Below are 17,833 nucleotides of genomic sequence, written 5' to 3'. Positions count from 1 at the left end.
TTCAATATTGTGGTAAAATGCACATAACGTTTACCACCTGAACCAATTTTAAGTGTGCGGATTAGCAGTGTTAAGAGTGTTCACATTGTTGTATAACCAATCAGAACTTCTTCATCTTGCAAAACTGAAATTCTATACCCATTAAACCACCAAATAATGCCCAACTTCCCCTCCCCCGCCAGTCCCAGTCCCATCCTACTTTCTGTTTCTATGAGCTTGACAACTCTACCCACTTCATATTAGTAGAATCAGACAGTAGTTGCCTATGTATGACTGGCTTATTTCACTCAGCGTGATGTCTTCAAGGTTCATCCCATATTGTAGCATGCATCAGAATTCTCTTCCTTTTTAAGGCTGAATAATATTCCATCGTAGGTACTTGGCACGTTTTGCTTATGCACTCATCTGTCAATGGACCCTGGGTTGTTTCCACGTTCCAGCTATTGCAAATAGAACTGTGAACATGGGCGTACAAATATTTCTTCAAGCCCTTGCTTTCTGTTCCTTTGGTTGTATGCCGGATCATCTGATAATTTCATTCTTAAGTTTTTGAGGAACTGTCTTTCACATCGAGCTGCACGTTTTAACATTCCCACCAGTGAATCGTGGTACAGCTCAGCAGGGTGGAGTTTATACATTCAGCCTATCTGAGCAGCAGGGCTTCTGTCCCAATAGTAGCTTTTCAATTTTCCAAGGAAGTGGACGGTCTGGTATGATAGGGCAGTCCCAGGAAGCACTCTCTTGGCCCAATATGTGGCAGGGGCTCACCCCATTTTATGGAGTCATTCAAAACTTCCTGCTTGCTTTGATTTCTTAATAATGGCCTGACAGCTACTGAGGAACTGAAAGTAAATGAGGCCTGGGAAAAGAAAAACAAAATGCAGCCCATAGAATTTCTCTCTTTGATGGGTTATCCAGAGTTCATGGAACACAGAGATCAATGAGAATGGTGATGACCATGACGTGAGTGGCATTTCCCAAAGAACTGATGTGTTTTAATATTGAAAAAAATGTTTCTTTTTTAGACCAGATTGAGGTTTATAGGTTATTGAGCAAATAGTACATAGAGTTCCCATATACCCAGCCCCACCAAACACACACAGAGCTTCCCCTATCGTTAACATCTTGCTTTAACATGGGACATTAGTTACCACTGAGGAACCAATGTTGATATATTATTATTAACTAAAGTCCATAGTTTACATTAGGGCTCACTCCTCGCATTGCATATTCTGTGGGTTTTGGCAAATATATAATAAGTATACACCACTGCCGTGTCATACAGAATAGTTTCACTGCCCCGAAATCCCTGTGCTCCCCCTATTCATGCCGTCCCACATCCATCGCTTTGGATGGGATGAACCCATCCAACTGGAATTCCATTTGGAATTCCATTCCATTCCAGTTCCATCCAACTGGAAACCACTGATCTTTTTACCATCTCTATAGTTTTACTTTTTTCAGAATTTCATATAGTTGAAATCGTACAGCCTTTTCAGACTGGCTTCTTTCACTAAGCAATGCGCGTTTACATGGTTCCGCCATGTCTTTTTGTGGCTTGATAGCTCATTTCTTTTCATCACTATTATTTTATTGTACGGATGTACCACAATTTGCCTATCCATTTACCTTTTAAAGGACACCTTGGTTGCTTCCAGTTTGGGGCAGTTATGAATAAGAATACTATAAACATGTATCCAAAATAAATGAGTCTTAAAACTCAACAATTAAGAAACAGACAACCCAGTTTACAAATGGGCAAAAGATATGAATAGACACCTCACCAAAGAAGATATACAGATGGCAAATAAGCCTATGAAATGATGCTAAACATCATATAGTTTTCTTCATATAGATCTTTACATATTTTGTTAGATTTATACCTAAGTCTGTCTGTCTGGTCTTTCTTTTCCCTTTTTTTTTTTTTTTTTTTTTTTTTTTTGGTGCTAACGTAAGTGGTGTTGTATTTTTAATTTCCAATTCCAGCTGTTCATTGCTGGTATACAGGAAAGCAATCAACTTTTGTATATTAATTTTGTATCTTGAAGCCTTCCTATAATTGCTTATTAATTCTAAGAGTGTTTTTGTTGATTCTTTGGGATTTTCTACATAGGCAATCATGTCATCTGCAACCAGAGACAGTTTTATTTCTTCCTTCCCAATCTACGTACCTTTTATTTCCTTTTCTTGTCTTATTGCATGTCCTGGCTAGGACACTGTACTGTGTTAAAAAGGAGTGTGAAAAGGGATATCCTTGTCTTGTTCCTGATCTTAATGGAAAAGTTTCTAGTTTCTCATCATTAAGTGTGATTAGCTTTAGGGATTTTGTAGATGTTCTTTATCAGGTTGAGGAAGTTCCCCTCTATTCCTAATTTGCCAAAAGTTTTGTGTTTTTGCTTTTTAATGATGAATAGGTGTTGAATTTTGTCAAATGCTCTTTCTTCATCCAGTGATATGATCCTGTGACTTTTCTTCGCTAGCCTGTTGAGGTGATAGATTACATTAATTGATTTTCAAGTGTCAACCCAGTCTTGCATACCTGCATACTTGCTTGTGGTATACAATTCTTTGTATACATTGTTGGATTCAATTTGCTAATATTTTGTTGAGGATTTTGCTTCTATGTTCATGAGAAATATTGGTCTGAAGTTTTCTCTTCTTGTAATATCTTTGTCTGGTTTTGGTATTAGAGTAATGTTGTCCACATAGAATGAGTTAGGGAGTGTTCCTTCTGTTTCTATGTTCTGGAAGAGGCTGTAGAGAACTGGTATCATTTTTTCCTTAAGTGTTTGATGGAATTCACAAATGAACCCATCTGGGCCTGGTGCTTTCTGTTTTGGAAGGCTATTAACTATTGATTCAAATTCTTAAATATATATGGGCCTATTCAGATCATTTAATTCTCCTTGTATGAGTTTTGATACATTGTATCTTTCGAGGAGGTGGTCAGTTTCATCTAAGTTATCAAATTGGTGGGCATAGAATTATTTATAATGTTACTTTATTATCCTTTTAATGTTTATGGGATGAGTAGTGATGGTCTCTCTTTCATTTCTGATTTTAGTAATTTGTACCCTCTCTCTTTTTTTCTTGGTTAGCCTCCTAGAGGCTTGCCAATTTTATCAATCTTTTCAAAGAATCAACTTTTCATTTCATTGATTTTTCTCTATTATTTTCCTGTTTTTTTATTTCATTCATTTCTGTCCTAATTTTTTCTTCTGCTTGTCTTAGGCTTATATTGCTCTTCATTCTCTAATTTCCTAAGGTGGAAGCTTAGATTATTGATTTTAAACTCTTTCATTTCTAATATATGCATTCTATGCTATAAATTTCCTTCTCAGCACTGCTTTCCTGCATCCCACAAATTCTGATAAGTTGTATTTTCATTTGCATGTACTTCCATTTCATTTAGATAATTTTTTCTTTGTCTTACGACTTCTTCCTTGACCAACATGCTGTTTAGAAGCATGTTGTTTAATCTCCAAATACTTTGGAATTTTCAACTATCTTTCAGCTATTGATTCCTAGTTTGATTCCATCATAGGCTGAGGGCATACTTTGTATGATTTCTGTTCTTTTAAATTTGTTGAGTTATGTTTTGTGCTCAGAGTGTGGTCTATCTTGGTGAATGTTCTATGTGAGCTTGAGAACAATGTGCATTTTGTTGTTATTTGGTGAAGCAATCTATACATGTCATTTAGATCCAGTTGACTGATGGTGGTGTTCAGTTCAGCTTTATCCTTACTAATTTTCTGCCTGCTGAATCTGTCCATTACTGATACAGGGATGTTGAAGTCTCCAACTATCATAATGGATTTGTTTATTTCTCCTCAGACTTCTATCACTTTCTGCCTCACCTATTCTGATGCTCTATCTTTAGGCACATACAATTAAGGATTGTTATGTCTTCTTGGAGAATTGACCCCTTTGTCATCATATGTAATGCCTCTCTTTACCCCTAGTAACACTTCTTGCTCTGAAGTCAGTTCCATCTGAAATTAATATAGTTCCTCCTGCTTTCTGTGTTTCAATATTTTGAATACCGAAGTATATGATAAAAATTTGCAAAGTGGGTAAGAACACAGACATTTGAATCAAGCAAATCTGAATACAATCCAGGCTAGCCAAGCTGGGTGACTTTGGGCAAATTTAATCATTCTGTGCCTCAGTTTCCTTATCTACAAAATAGAGAACCATCCCTTTGGATTATTGTGTAGATGAAATGGGATAATGCAGTAGAGCACTTAGCAAATTTCCTGGCATGTAATGTTGAATTAATATATTCTATTAATACAAGTTATTATATTACTGTATAACAATATAAGCTATATAATATAAGCTATTATTATATTATCAATACAAGCTATTGGTATCATTGTATTATGGGACTTTACACTTTGTACTGTATTATGGGACTTTATACTTTTCTAAGTGCAAGTACTCTGTGAGAATGTCAGATGAGGCACTCTGAGAAGATAAATCTAGAAACTGATTGCAAAGTCTCAGGCCGGGGTGGATGTCTCATAGGCACAGTGTCCTGAAAAGAGAAAGACTTCACACGTGCCCTACAGCCACAGTCCAGAGCCCTACGACCCAGGGAATGTAGTCTTTCCTCCTGGGTGCTAAACTTTGCTCACTCTTCTAACGAAAGAGAAAGTACGGAGGAGCCTTCTGCCCCGCATTGCCAACTCACAGACACACTATCTGGGCTGGGGTCCCTTTCTTTCTGGAAATGTAGTCACACCTGGCCCCCTATTGAAAAGCAGATCATCACCGATGAGATAAATTCTGAGCAGCTTTTAAAAAGCAATAGAAATAACTAATCACATGGGAAAACCTTCATTGTACACCAAGGTTTTGTAAAAGTAGTTATAAAACTGTATGTTATGTGGTGTGATCTCAATTTTGTTTGAACTTTTTAAAAAGATTGTAAGCATAGACAGAAGACTGGAAGGAAGTGAGCCACAGTGTTAAAACGGTGCCTGCCTCTGGGGGATGGGAGCCTAAGTGATTATAATGTCTTCTTTGTGCTTTTCTCCAATTCTCATTTTCTGTAACACTTTTAAAATGTTATTTTCAAAATGAATAAAAAAATTAATGAACAACAATCATTAGAAACTCTCCCCTTCCTTAGCTCTATGTACCTTATTCCACAAACTTGGTATTTTCCTTGCAGGAAAGTGGACAGTTGTCACTTGCCAACTGATCTTTCTAGTTTGTGTTTGGGGTGATTTTTGCTTTCTGTCCTGCCATTCTGGACAACCAAAAGCGTACCTATGTGGGGTCAGGGAAAGAGAAAGGGGCCAACTCCCTGGCCAGAATATGTGCTCATTCAGACTCCCCCAAGTTCCCTTTGCCTCTGTGCTGCCTGATTCCCCACCTCACAACTTGGGCACCTGCTCTGGGTCTGGAGTCAGAGAGCGCATACCCCAGCTCCGCCACACACTAACCATGTGGCCTTGGCCAGGTCACTTAACTTCTCTGACCCTGAGCGTCATCATTTTTTTTTTTTTTTAATGGAGAGAGTGTTGTGGGGGTGGGGCAGACCGAGGAGAGGCAGAGTATCTTAAGCAGGCTCCATGCCCAGCCCAGAGGCCAAGCGTTATCATTTTTAAATGAGGGTTGTGGTGACCAGCTGGCCAGGCGAGGGACTTAGCACCTTCCGGTACCCAGTGCTCACTAGTAGATGTTGGGGCCCTGGTTACAGCTGTCTTCCTTCTGTATTTCAGTCTGCTGACATCGACAACCATCATGCACTTATTGAATATAATGAGGCCGAGGACAGCTTTGTTCTCCAGGACTTCAATTCCCGAAACGGCACCTTCGTCAACGAGTGCCACATTCAGAATGTGGCCGTGAAGCTGCTAGCCGGAGACGTCCTGAGATTTGGGTCTGGAGGGCTGACCTACGAACTGGTCATCGAAAACCCACCCTCGGTGAGTCCATGCCCTTGCAGGGTAGGGGGCCAGAGGCGCCATGTCCTGTTGCCTTTTGTGCATCCAAAGGGTGGTGCTTGTCCAGAACGTGCCACCCGGATTTCATGCTGTGCACACAAGTGACATTGACCCACCCGACCTTGCAAGGTTCACGCCAATCCCGCCGGATCCTGGTGGGGTGTGCGTCCTAGCGCCCTCTTCTGGGCATTTCCTGGAATGACGTGTAAGAGTTGTACAGGGGCGAACCCCGAACCATAGCGTTTTCCTGGAAATGCAAAGCTTGGTTAGGGCAAGAGGAAAGCAGGCGTGTCCTTTTGAAAACTCAGAAATGGATGCTTCTTTTTAGGCAGATCAGTACTCTGCAGCTTCCTTGCTTTGTGACCTCAGCCAGGGTTCTTTATATGCCCGGGTCTCGGGCTTCCGATGCTGCACGGCATTGAGAGGGTATCTATCTGTAAAGCGTGAAAGTCAGTGTCCGCCCCCGGCAGGGAGTCAGCACATGGCCCCTCTTGTCATACCCCCGATCAGAAACATCCTTGGGATCCTGACCTAAAATATGGCCCCAGTTTAAGCAAAATGCAATACAAAACTTCCTCATTAAAGCTCAGTCCCAAGGAACACACCGTTCACGGGGGAGGCAGGCTGGGGCCAGGTGGGGCAGGGGGCGCGGGGGGCTGGTTAGTGGCTCAGGCTTTGGTCAGAATCCCAGCTCTGCCACTCGCATATCTCATGCGCTCCTGAGCAAGCCTCTGGACCCCCCAGAACCTCCCGTTTCTTCCTTTTCTTCCTCTATAAAATGGGGCCAATGACAGCAATTACCTTGCAGGCTCACCTTGAGGGTGGAAAGAGATGATTATAATTGTAAAACTAGCATGGTGCCCGTTCACGGTGAGCACACAATTAACATCTGTCACGTGTGTCCAAGAGAGACGGCATCTTTATCTTACTCACCGCCCCCCAAGAACGCTACATGGACTGAGGCCTCCAAGGCTTAAAATCCTTTCTGGGACAAGGCTGGGTATAAATAAATCAAATTTAGAGGATCTAGACAGACTCCTGGGGTTTTGAGCCCACAGGCAGCCCTAACTGTGCACCCCAGGAAGATGGACGGCGTCCCTCAGGTTGCGTGGGTCATGATGCCACATCCATCACATTTGGCTTTGAAGATGTGGGGCAGGCAGATTTTTCAGCTGCTGCTCAGCTGCCTTATCCTCCTTAGACCATTAAAGTATGTTTGCTCATGGAATGCACCAGGGTCCTGGGGCAGCACTGAAGTGGCAGGGCTCCTGACCCAGAAGGTGTTGACCTGATCAAGAGATCTCAACATGGATAATAAGGACCCCCCCACACACACACCCACATCAGAACCCTGTGGGGAGCAGACCAACAATGCAGATCCCTGGGCCTCATTGAGGCCCAAGGACTCATACTTAAGGTTGCCAGAAAAAACACAGGACACCCAGTTAAATCTGAATTTCAGAGAAACAACAAATAATCTTTTAGTATAAGTATGTCCCAAATATTGCAAGGGATCACTTATGCTAAAAAAATTATTTAGTATTTGTCTGAAATTCGGAGTTAATTGGATACTCTATATTTCATTTATATATATTTTTTTAATCTACGTATTTATTTATGTTAAATCTGGCGACCCTACACAGCCTCCCTGGGAGTGGGGCCTGCATTGGGGAATATGCATTCTCACAGGCTCCTTGGTGATTCCGATGTACCCCCAACAGAAGGGAAGCCTAAATATGGAATCCCTTGTATAGAGCATTTACAGATTTTTTTTCTGAACCAGAGAAAATGGAGTTTCAAACCCCAAGCCTATAAATCCAAGTTTGTGAAGTTTGAGTCAATGTTTCTCAAATATGTTTGATTATAAGAATGTTTCTGGAATGTTCAACAAAATTACAGGTTCCCAGAAAGCCCTGCCTGGGAAATTCTTATTTTGTGGCTTGCCAGCAGGGGAAAGACCAACAGTGTTTGCATTTTTTTCATATGAAGATATTTATGGAAATATTATTTATAGGGACACAAAAATTGAAACTTAAATATCCATCAAAAGGGGGCATTGTTTGAAAAAACTACAAGGAGTTCGTTCGTATATGGAAAACTGTGCTGCTTTTTTAAGAAATAGCTTTATGGGCGCCTGGGTGGCTCAGTTGGTTAAGCGACTGCCTTCGGCTCAGGTCATGATCCCAGGGTCCTGGGATCGAGCCCCGCGTCGGGCTCCCTGCTCCGCGGGAAGCTTGCTTCTCCCTCTCCCACTCCCCTTGCTTGTGTTCTCTCTCTCGCTGTGTCTCTCTCTCTGTCAAATAAATAAATAAAGTCTTTAAAAAAAAAAAAAAAACAACCTTGGAGGTACTTAGGTTTTTTTGTTTGTTTTTAATTTTTAATTTTAAAGATTGTGGCCAAATACTGAAAATATTCACCATCGTAACCGTTTTTAAGTATAGAGTTCCACGCCATTACATTCGCATGGTTCTACAGCAGTGTCCAGAACTCTGTTCATCTTCCCAAACTGAAACTTGGTGCCCATTAAATAAAAACTCCCTCCTCCTTCCGCCCCCAGCCACCATTCTTTCTGTCTCTCTGAATTTGACCTCTCCGGGCACCTCGTGTAAGTGGAATCTAACAGTGTTTGTCCCTTTGTGACTGTCTCGCTCCACTTATGTAGTATCATGTCCTCAAGGTGCATACATGTTGTAGCAGGTGTCAGAATCCCCTTCCTTTTTGAGTAAAGGGATGCTTTTGAGCTGAGTAATATTCCGTCGTGGGTCTACACCACATTTCATTGAGCCATTCATCCATCGATAGTTGTTCCCACCTTCTGGCTGTTGTGAATAAGGGTGTCATGCACACAGGTGTCTAAGTATGGAAGGGGTACTTCATTTTACGAGGTGTTTCTGATATAAGTGTAAGAAACAATGATGACGACCTCGAACCTCGACTACAGAAGGAGAGGACGCTTGGTAAAAAGAGAAATCAGTGGAGTAGCAGGAGTTACGGATATGAACGACACTGTGCTAAGCAATTTGCCTGCTCTCCCTTATTTAACACTCACAACAACCTACGAGGTGGGTTCTCTCATGATCCCCATCTTACAGACAAAGAATCCAAAACTCAGAGAAGTTAAGTGATTTTCCCAGCATCACACAGCTGGTCAATGCAGAATTCATCTCTGTCCCCACTTGTGGGGAACAGAGGGAAGAAAACCATTTAATCTAATGCTAGCCAGAGCAGTATCCCCGACTGGTTTCCAAAGACAGCAAAGCACACTTTTGTGGGCACTTGAATATACACACATTTTTTTCATTCTTATTTCTATAAGCATTTGCGTCCCGCTTCATTCCCTCAAGTGACTGCAATCAGCTGCACAAATGTTCTGCAGGCCTGTGCCCAGGGCGCTTATAGCAGCCTGGGCTTTCCCAGGGAGCCACCTTTCCCTGCAGGCTCTCCCTCCTCCATCCTCCCCAAAGTGCTCTCTGCTCAGGGCATTCCTAGATTGAGAGACTTTCATGCAAGCATCCTCTGAGCTCTTAGTAATGGAGGGGTCCTCTGCAGGGCCTGAGTGAGGGTAGGCTTATGGACTGGAAGGACGGAAGGAAGGTAGGGCGGTAGGAAGGAAGGAAGGAAGGAAGGAGGGAAGGAAGGAAGAGGAGGTAATGAAGGGCATCTCTCATTAAATACTTTGAGGTCCAGCTTTTCTAGGAAATTTGTGGCCATCCTGATTGCTGCATACTCTTGTTTCTGGCTGGTTTTTTGGGTCCCAGGTGAGGGCACTGTGTTTCCCCCTGAGGTAGAGTTTTCAAGGAGGATCATCATGATGTCAAAAGGGATGGGCATGATCAGAGCTATTCTCTTCCTGACAGAGTTCCCAAATGAAAACATTTATTTCAGGCTTTGTGGTGACCATACCAATCAGAAGGGATGTGACCGCCTTTCCTTGGGGATGGGGGTGGAGGGTGGTGGGAGGTCGGGGAGCTACATGTATTAGCAGATGTCACGGTGGGGAGAGTGTGTGTCCTGGTCAGGCTGCCTCGAGCACAGTCCCAGCCCTGCGCTTACGCCATGGGCTCATGCACAAGTCACCCCACTCTCACAGCTTGGTTCCTGCTGCTGTAAACTCGGGGCACTACCGGTCCCTACCGCATGAAGTTACTGTGGCGTTAAGTTCGTAATGTATGTAAATCGCTTGGCCTGGCGTCCAGCCCCTCTGACAAGGTCATGGTAACTCTCAGCTTTAGAACCAAGCAAATAAGCATGTTAGCGGCCAGGATGCCTCTTCTGGGAGTTAGACAGGACAGGAAGGACCCCCAAAACCTCCCCAGCCAGCAGATGGATACATGTCCATATAAATTACCTGTGGGACGACATCCAAGATGAAAAAATACCCCCCAAAACCCCTCTTGGTTGACAAAATACATTGGCACCTGCCCCCGGGGATATGTCCGGGAACATGCTTTGTAAATCATAGTTCTTCCGCCGAAGTCTAACGTAGGGCCGCCATGTTGCACAACTCCAGAGTCACCATTCACATCAGAGTCCATGTGGAGGGCGCCATCCCCCCACCCCAGCTAGGCAGGACATGAGCTGCAGGGACATTTGCAATGCCCCCCAAAAAACAGTTAAGTAATAACAGAGTCTCTGCTTCAGCACGAGGCATGGGCAATTGAAGTCACATCCGGACATGCCTGCCATATTGTGGCTTTTGTCTGTGGTTGCCTTTTGGAGTGCTTTCTGATCTCTGGGAAGGGAGGTGTGGAAACAAGCTGTCCTATTCATGGTAGTGGTATTCTGATCAAGCAGAGGGGCAAGGAAACCCACCTCACCCAAATCTATAAATCGGGTCTTTCTCTGTTCTGAAATATGGCAAGTCTAAGGGAAATGTGCAGAAGGAAGAAAGGAAGCCAGACGTCCCAAGTGATGTGTACAGTTGTTTCATGAATGGGTTGACAGCCCTTGGCAGCGGTTTTCCTTGCCCCGTGCATGGCCCCATCAGCAACCACCCCAGATCGGGCTCTGGGCTACCCTTGCCCACAGGGGCCAGTGGGGGGCCCCACAGTGGTAAACATGACTACCCTTCCCTTTAGCTGCTTGGCCCTGTTCCCAGTCCAGCCACACTGTCCCATGTGACCTGGATACCTCCTTCGTCCTTCCTGCAACGTCATGACATCCCACCCGACACAAAGAGCACCTCTATCAGCCCAGCACCCCTTGCTGCTTGCCGCTGTGATGGGGAAGCTCTGCAGATACAGTGAAGAAAGCAAGCGCTTTGGAGTTCGATAGACCCAAGTTCAAATTCCAGCTACAACTTATGTCACCTCTCTAAGCTTTTGTTTCCAGTTTCTGCCAAGGAGATACTCATTAATCACAGGTCCCCCTTCTCCCTTCAGAATTTCTGTAGAGGTCATTGGGACCACCCTATCATTGTGTAAATGGTGCTCAAAGATTTCCTGCGACTTCCTCAAGGTTATGTATTGGTTACAGCCAGCGCTGGGATTGAAAGGCTGCTCTCCTGAGTCCCTAGGGGTCTAGGGGCTTTTCCTAACAGTGGGGCACCTGGAGCCCCATGGTGCTGCGAGAGCTCAGGCAGGTCCTTCACTGCAGGGCGGTCAAGGCACGTCCTGGGGGCCCCAGGCCAGCCTGCAATTGCACCTGCTGATGGGGAAGATGTATCATGGCAGTAAAAACGAAAGCCACCAATAGCAGAAGAAAATGCAATTGCACTTATTGGCTTCCTTATTTGCCTCCACTAACTTTTTACCCGGATATTGCTGCAGCTCCTGGGCAAATCCAGCCACACCCTTTCTTTTTCCTCTTTGCTGCTGATGATAATGTCTGATGGCTACTGTTCGGTGTGCACGTACCACGTACCAGGAAGTACTCTAAGCGTGGTACATGCGCTATCTCTTTCACTTCTCACCAACTAAGAAGTAGCTGTTACCATCCTGATTTTTCAGATGAGGCACAAAACGAACACATTCGTCAGGGTCACACAGATGGTCAGGGACAAAGAGGGAGCAGCACCTGATTCTGTGTAATGCTGAATCCCACGCTCCTAACCAGAGGTTGGCAAACTACAGCCCACAGGCCAAATCCAGGCCATCACCTGTTTCTGTAAATAAAGTTTTATGGGAAACCAGCCATCCTGTTCATGTCGGCGTAGCTAAGTCCGCTGTCCTGCTACGGCGGCAGAATTAGCTGGGCAGAGCATGCGGCACACAAAGCTGGAAACATCTACTGTCTGGCTCTACGGGAAACATTGACCAGCCTCTGTTTATAACCCCATGCTCCACCGACTCTCCTCTTTTCCTTAGTTTTCTGAAAGAAGAGCTGAAAATGGAGGTGAGGACAGGGAGAAGGAGCTAGCCCAGCCCGAGCCCTCCTGTGTTCCAGAAACTGTGCTTCTCAATTGCTTTTACTTGGTTAACTGAGGAATAAGAAAAAAATAGGCAAGCTGAAAAAATAGATTTGAACAATCTTTTCACCACATCTTTTTTGAAAAAGCTGGAAATATGTGGTTCTAAATATGTAGATACATTATATATATGCATTTGCACATGTCATAATATAATCACATTGAGACATATCTGATAGATATCCTAGACGTTAATATATAATATATACAACAGATGCATATTATACATTTTACTGTTTCTTCAATTGGAAAGTTTTCTTTTAAAACTTGGAATGTTGTTCCTGGTATAACTTTGAAAAGATATTTGGGATTTGTAGTCTGAAGTCCGCTGTAGCTAGAGAACTATTTATTTTTCAAAGTTTCTCTATGTGATGTTTCACTACTGGTCTTATGGTTGGTTCCTTGGTCTTAAATCACTTCTTCTCTGGGCCACTGCTTTATTTTTACAAGTTTAAAGATAAATGTGGTGCCTGTTTACGATCTGGTGGGTTGTATTTGAGTATATCATAACCTGCGTAACACCTCTCATTCTGACTACATCCTGATGCTTGTGCTAAAGTCTCAATAAGCATATTTTCCAGGAAATTTTATTGTTTGCAAGTGTCAGAAACCCAACTCAAACAGCCTAAGGCGTGGGGCGGGGGGTGGGCGGGAGGAGCTCATGTAACTGAAAAGGCCAAAAGTACCAGCTTCAGGCCCAGCTGGATCCAGGTGCCCAAACAATGGTCAGGAATCTGTCTTTTTCATCTAGCTTCACAATCTCAGGCAGTCCCTTGCCTTACCTGTAGTGAGGTGGTGGCCAGCATCCCCAGCACCCTCTAAATTTAGCAGTTCCAAGAAAAGTAGAAATTTCTTAATTAGCTTGACTTGGACCACATGCCTATCCCTGAACCAATCACTGAGGCCAGGGACAAGGAATGCTCTGATTGCCAGGCCTGGGTCATGGTCTCTCCCCTGGAGCAGAAGGGATCAGCCCCACCAGAATTACATGGACCAAAAGTGGGGGGGAGCAGGCTGTCTGCTCCACAAAAATTAAGGTGCCCATCCAGAAGATGGAGAAATGGATGCAGGGTAGGCAAAACAAACAAAGAAACTCCAGATGTCCGTGACATCAGGAAGCATTCCCCCTGCCTCAACCGAACCTTCCTAACAGGATTGAGAGTAGGAATTTGGGGGAAGAGGGAAGAAAATGAGAAACAATCCACTTTTCCATTGGAAAAGCCCCAAGCCAATCCCCAAAGAAGCAGAGTAGCTCATTCATCTCCTCTGGTGAATGGGTGTGATGAGAAGCTCATGGAGTTGGGGGCTTATTGGTCCATCCTGGAGAAGGGTGGCATTTCCATCTTCATGGCACCTTTGCATAGATTCCATTCTTGAGAAGATGTGGCTTTGCCTGTCCCCAGGCTTGAGGGACCAGTGACCAAATGGACCAGAGAGCTCTTCAGAACAAACCTCTTGCTAGGCAAGCTTTGTCATCCCCAACCTGATCTCGTAGGTGTGGGGACCTGCTGATGTGATGAGGTGCCCTGAGGCCAGGTGTTTCTTGTCGGAGGAGATCTTCTGAGGCCAGTGGCGTGTAGGGCCTGAGCAGCACACGCCTCAGGAGGTGTCCTCAGCAAAAACTCACACAAAAGGACTCTTGAGGTCTGTGTTGTCATCAGATGTCTACAGGCCACCCAGATGACATCGGAGGGCAGGGCGGGGACGCAGAGGGAAATGCGCAGGTGAAGCCTTAGCATCCAGGCAAAACAACCCAGCCCAGGAAACAAGGGACCGACCGTGGCTGCTTACGGCGTCCTCTGGAAGCTCACACTCTATGATCACACTAGAACCACCTTGCTGCTTCTCTTTTCTCAACTTAGTGGGAGATCAATCATTCTTTGACCCCTTCAGTCTCAATCTGGCAAGACTGACCTGAAATAGACCTCATCTAGGGGTAGAAGAGGCTATTTGCAAAAATCTGGATCTTTTCTCATTAGACTCTTATTTCCCATTTTGTGGACTGACCAGGAAGCTAGTTAGAACGTGAAAGGGAAAACTGGAGGCGTCTGGGTGGCTCAGTCGGTTAAGCATCTGCCTTCAGCTCAGGTCATGATCTCAGGGTCCTGGATTGAGCCTCATGTCAGGCTCCCTGCTCAGTGGGGAGTCTGCTTGTCCCTCTGCTTCTCCCCCTCCCCTGCTTTCCCTCTCTCTCTGTCAAATAAATAAATAAAATCTTAAAAAAAAGAAAAGAAAGGGAAAACTCTAGGCTAGAAGACTTACAGACAATGGAGAAATTCAATGGGCCAGATCTCCTTTTTAACCCAGCTGGTAAAAATCCAAATGAATGATTCTTATGAACCGCTCAAACAGACCGCCTTTCTGAAGCTCCAAAAATTATATATAACCTGTCACGTCCCTGTTCCAAATGCATAATCCTGATTTCTCACACTGAAAGTCTTGGACACAATTTCTCCTTTTCTAGGGGACTTAGAATTATTACCCCACTTGGAGTTAGTGCAACAGCCCAGGAGCTGCTGAGGTAGGGAAGTCTGTTGGCCCTCGTGCCAAATAGTGCCCCCTGCTGGCTGTGGGCGCTAACGTCTGTGTTTTCTAGTCTATCCAGTTGAGCCTCCTTGCTGTGGTCAGTGTGACTGTTTTCCACCTTCACCCCTTCCAGTCATTACAGTTGTGTAGCTACAAGAGTAAAGTTTAGTAAACTTTATTTTGTAAACTTCTGGGGCTGGAAGCAGTCCCAGAGAACTCTCCCATGAGTCAGCTACATTAGTAGTTGCATAAGGATTTTGTAGGGTTTTCTCCTGGTAACTCAAAGCCTTTCTTCCCCGCCCCCCGCCCCCAGCCAAGGAAATAACATTTTCATTTTGGAATAATTTCTAGATTTACATAAAAGTTGTAATGATAGTATAGAGAGTTCTTGTATACCTCTCCCTCCATTTCCCCCATTTTAAGCATTTTACATGACCATAGTAGAGTTTTCCAAACCAAGACACCAACATTGGCCCACGATTATTAACTGAACTTCAGGCTCCATGACCTAACACAGGGCACCACGCTGCCTTTCATCACTATGTCTTCTTAACCTCCTCTGGTCTGGGACAATTTCTTGGTCTGTCTTTCATGACCTCAATAGTCTTGAGGAATACTGACCAGGGGTCATTCTCCAGGATACCTGATTGGATTGCATTGTGTTCATATCTGATTTGCCTGATCCTCTTCTCTTATTAGATTGGGGTTATGGTTTTCAGAAAACATGCCACAAAGGTGAAGTGTCCTTGTCACATATCAGGGGGGACCCAATATCCACACGACATCCCTGGGGATGTTAACTTCTTCACTTGGCTAAGCTGGTCTTTGCCAGGTTTCTCCACTAGAAAGTTACTACTTCTCCCCTTTCGTACTCTAGTCTTTGGAAGCAGGTCATGTGTATAGCCCACCCCAAAGGAGAGGGGAGGAAGGAGCAGACAGTGGGAATCAAGCTCCACCTCCTGGAGGGGGGCCTATCTACATATGCTAAATTCTTCTGTAAGGAAGATTGTCTCTCCTTCCCTGTTTATGTATTTGCTGAATCATGTATTTATATCAGTATGAACTTGTGTATATTCCGTGTATACTTTGGGTTATGATCCAATACTACGTTATCTGTCTTGCCGCTCAAATAACTCCAGCCTTGGCCACTGGGAGCTCTTTGAGGTTGGTTGCCATGTCCCTTGACAGGTCCCCACCCTTGGCTTTGGAGGACCTCCTTACTTTCCACTATTATAAGATGAGCCAGGCTTGTGGTGTATTTTCCCCACCCCACCTCCAGAATCAGCCAAAGGCCTCTTTACTTGTGCTCTGTTTGCCAGTTGTCCCATTCAGTTCAGCCAGCTGACACCCGCAGCACGTCCCAGGCACGGTTCGGGGTGCTGGGCACAGCCATGCTCCGCTGGAAGATGTTTACCAACCAGCTCTCTGGAAAAAGTAAAGTATGCACATAGAGTGTAAGCCTTACTGATGGAGAGAATGTGTAACACATTCTCTACAAATAATAATAAAATATACACTGCTCTTTATCGTAAGTTGCATATAGCCAATCGACTCTCCCAGAGCACTTTCACTGACGGGCTGAATGCTCACACCCACAGCCAACTTACCTTCATGACTGACGAGAGAGTGGGTTCCCAACCTGAACGTGGGTGGATATCTTTGTTTGCATCCACGAGTAAGACAAAAGTGAAACAAGGAAGATGTATGTTGGAACTTCACGTGTTTATCAGTGGCCTCTTTGCTGTACCAGATAATAGTTTTTGAATACTTCCTCGAGAACTATTTCGCCAATTTTACATGCTACTCATAATTTAATGGCTCTAGACATACATGCTTTTATGTAATTTACATTGTTAACATTTTCGCCAGAACCTCCTTAAGTGTAGACGATCAGCAAAACAAAAAAGATCAAGCTCTGATTTACAGTATGTCCTGATTTCTGTGGTATAAATACTTCCATCAAGGCCATTGTCAAGCGACCAGTGAGACCTCACTGAATACAGAGATGCAGAGAGACGAGCGGTAACGCACACATATGTAGAGTTAAATAACCTCAAGAGCATAAATAATAATAAAATATAGTAAAATAATTAGGAAGGGTGAGTTCTAACTATCTGTTACCTTTGTTTCTAATATCATTTAATTGTATGTTTATGTAATTTGATTTTTATTAATGGCTGTGTCTCTCAACCAGCTCAAGAAACTCGTGGGCGGGGCACCTGGGTGGCTCAGTCATTAAGCGTCTGCCTTCGGCTCAGGTCATGATCCCAGGGTCCTGGGATCGAGCCCCGCATCGGGCTCCCTGCTTGGCGGGAAGCCTGCTTCTCCCTCTCCCACTCCCCCTGCTTGTGTTCCCTCTCTCACTGTGTCTCTCTCTGTCAAATAAATAAAATCTTTAGAAAAAAAAAAAAAGAAACTCCTGGGCATTTAGTAACTGGCTCTCACGAGCTGGTAGCGGCTGGCCCCAGCACACCCCTGGTACAGAGGATATGCCCCCGTCCTGCTTGGGTGGAGGCTGGTGTCCTCTGAGTCACATCCAGCGCGTGCCATATGAATAACACTTCCATAAAAGAGTTGTCAGTGTTCCTAGAAAATCCTGTTTCCAAGTACCCCTTGCAACATCTTGTGGTTCTTCACACTGTTTCTTTCTTATTTTCTTTCTTATAACTCAGAAAATCTCCTATTCCTCACTAACCAATCGTTTAAGACCCTTTCGTGGGTATAGAAAGCAGGTATAAAATCATGACTTTGAATAACCTCAAAGCTCTGAGAGCACGGTGTTAGAGTCAAACAGCATCACTTCTTCCTGGCTGTGGGACCTTGGGCAAGTCACTTAACCTCTCTGAGCTTCAGTTTCTTAATCCACAACATGGGGGTAAAAATGCCTCCCCACCTCCGAGATTATCCTGGCGATCAGATGAGAACACACATGTTCAGTGCACAACAC

General features: G+C 44.2%; 1 protein-coding gene across 1 annotated transcript in view; it reads left to right on the top strand.

Annotated features, from left to right (window-relative positions):
- Window positions 1-17,833, top strand: part of FHAD1 (forkhead associated phosphopeptide binding domain 1) — a 124,385-nt gene that overhangs the window by 15,474 nt on the left and 91,078 nt on the right. Inside the window, exon 3 of the mRNA XM_078071797.1 lies at window positions 5,730-5,936. Within this exon, the coding sequence (XP_077927923.1) occupies window positions 5,730-5,936 (207 nt within the window). The remainder of the gene's footprint in view (window positions 1-5,729; window positions 5,937-17,833) is intronic.

This window comes from Halichoerus grypus, chromosome 5 (genome assembly GCF_964656455.1).
Source record: "Halichoerus grypus chromosome 5, mHalGry1.hap1.1, whole genome shotgun sequence".
Taxonomy (NCBI): Eukaryota; Metazoa; Chordata; class Mammalia; order Carnivora; family Phocidae; genus Halichoerus; species Halichoerus grypus.
Note: the sequence above shows the minus strand (reverse complement) of the source record. Positions and strands in the feature narration are given on the sequence as shown.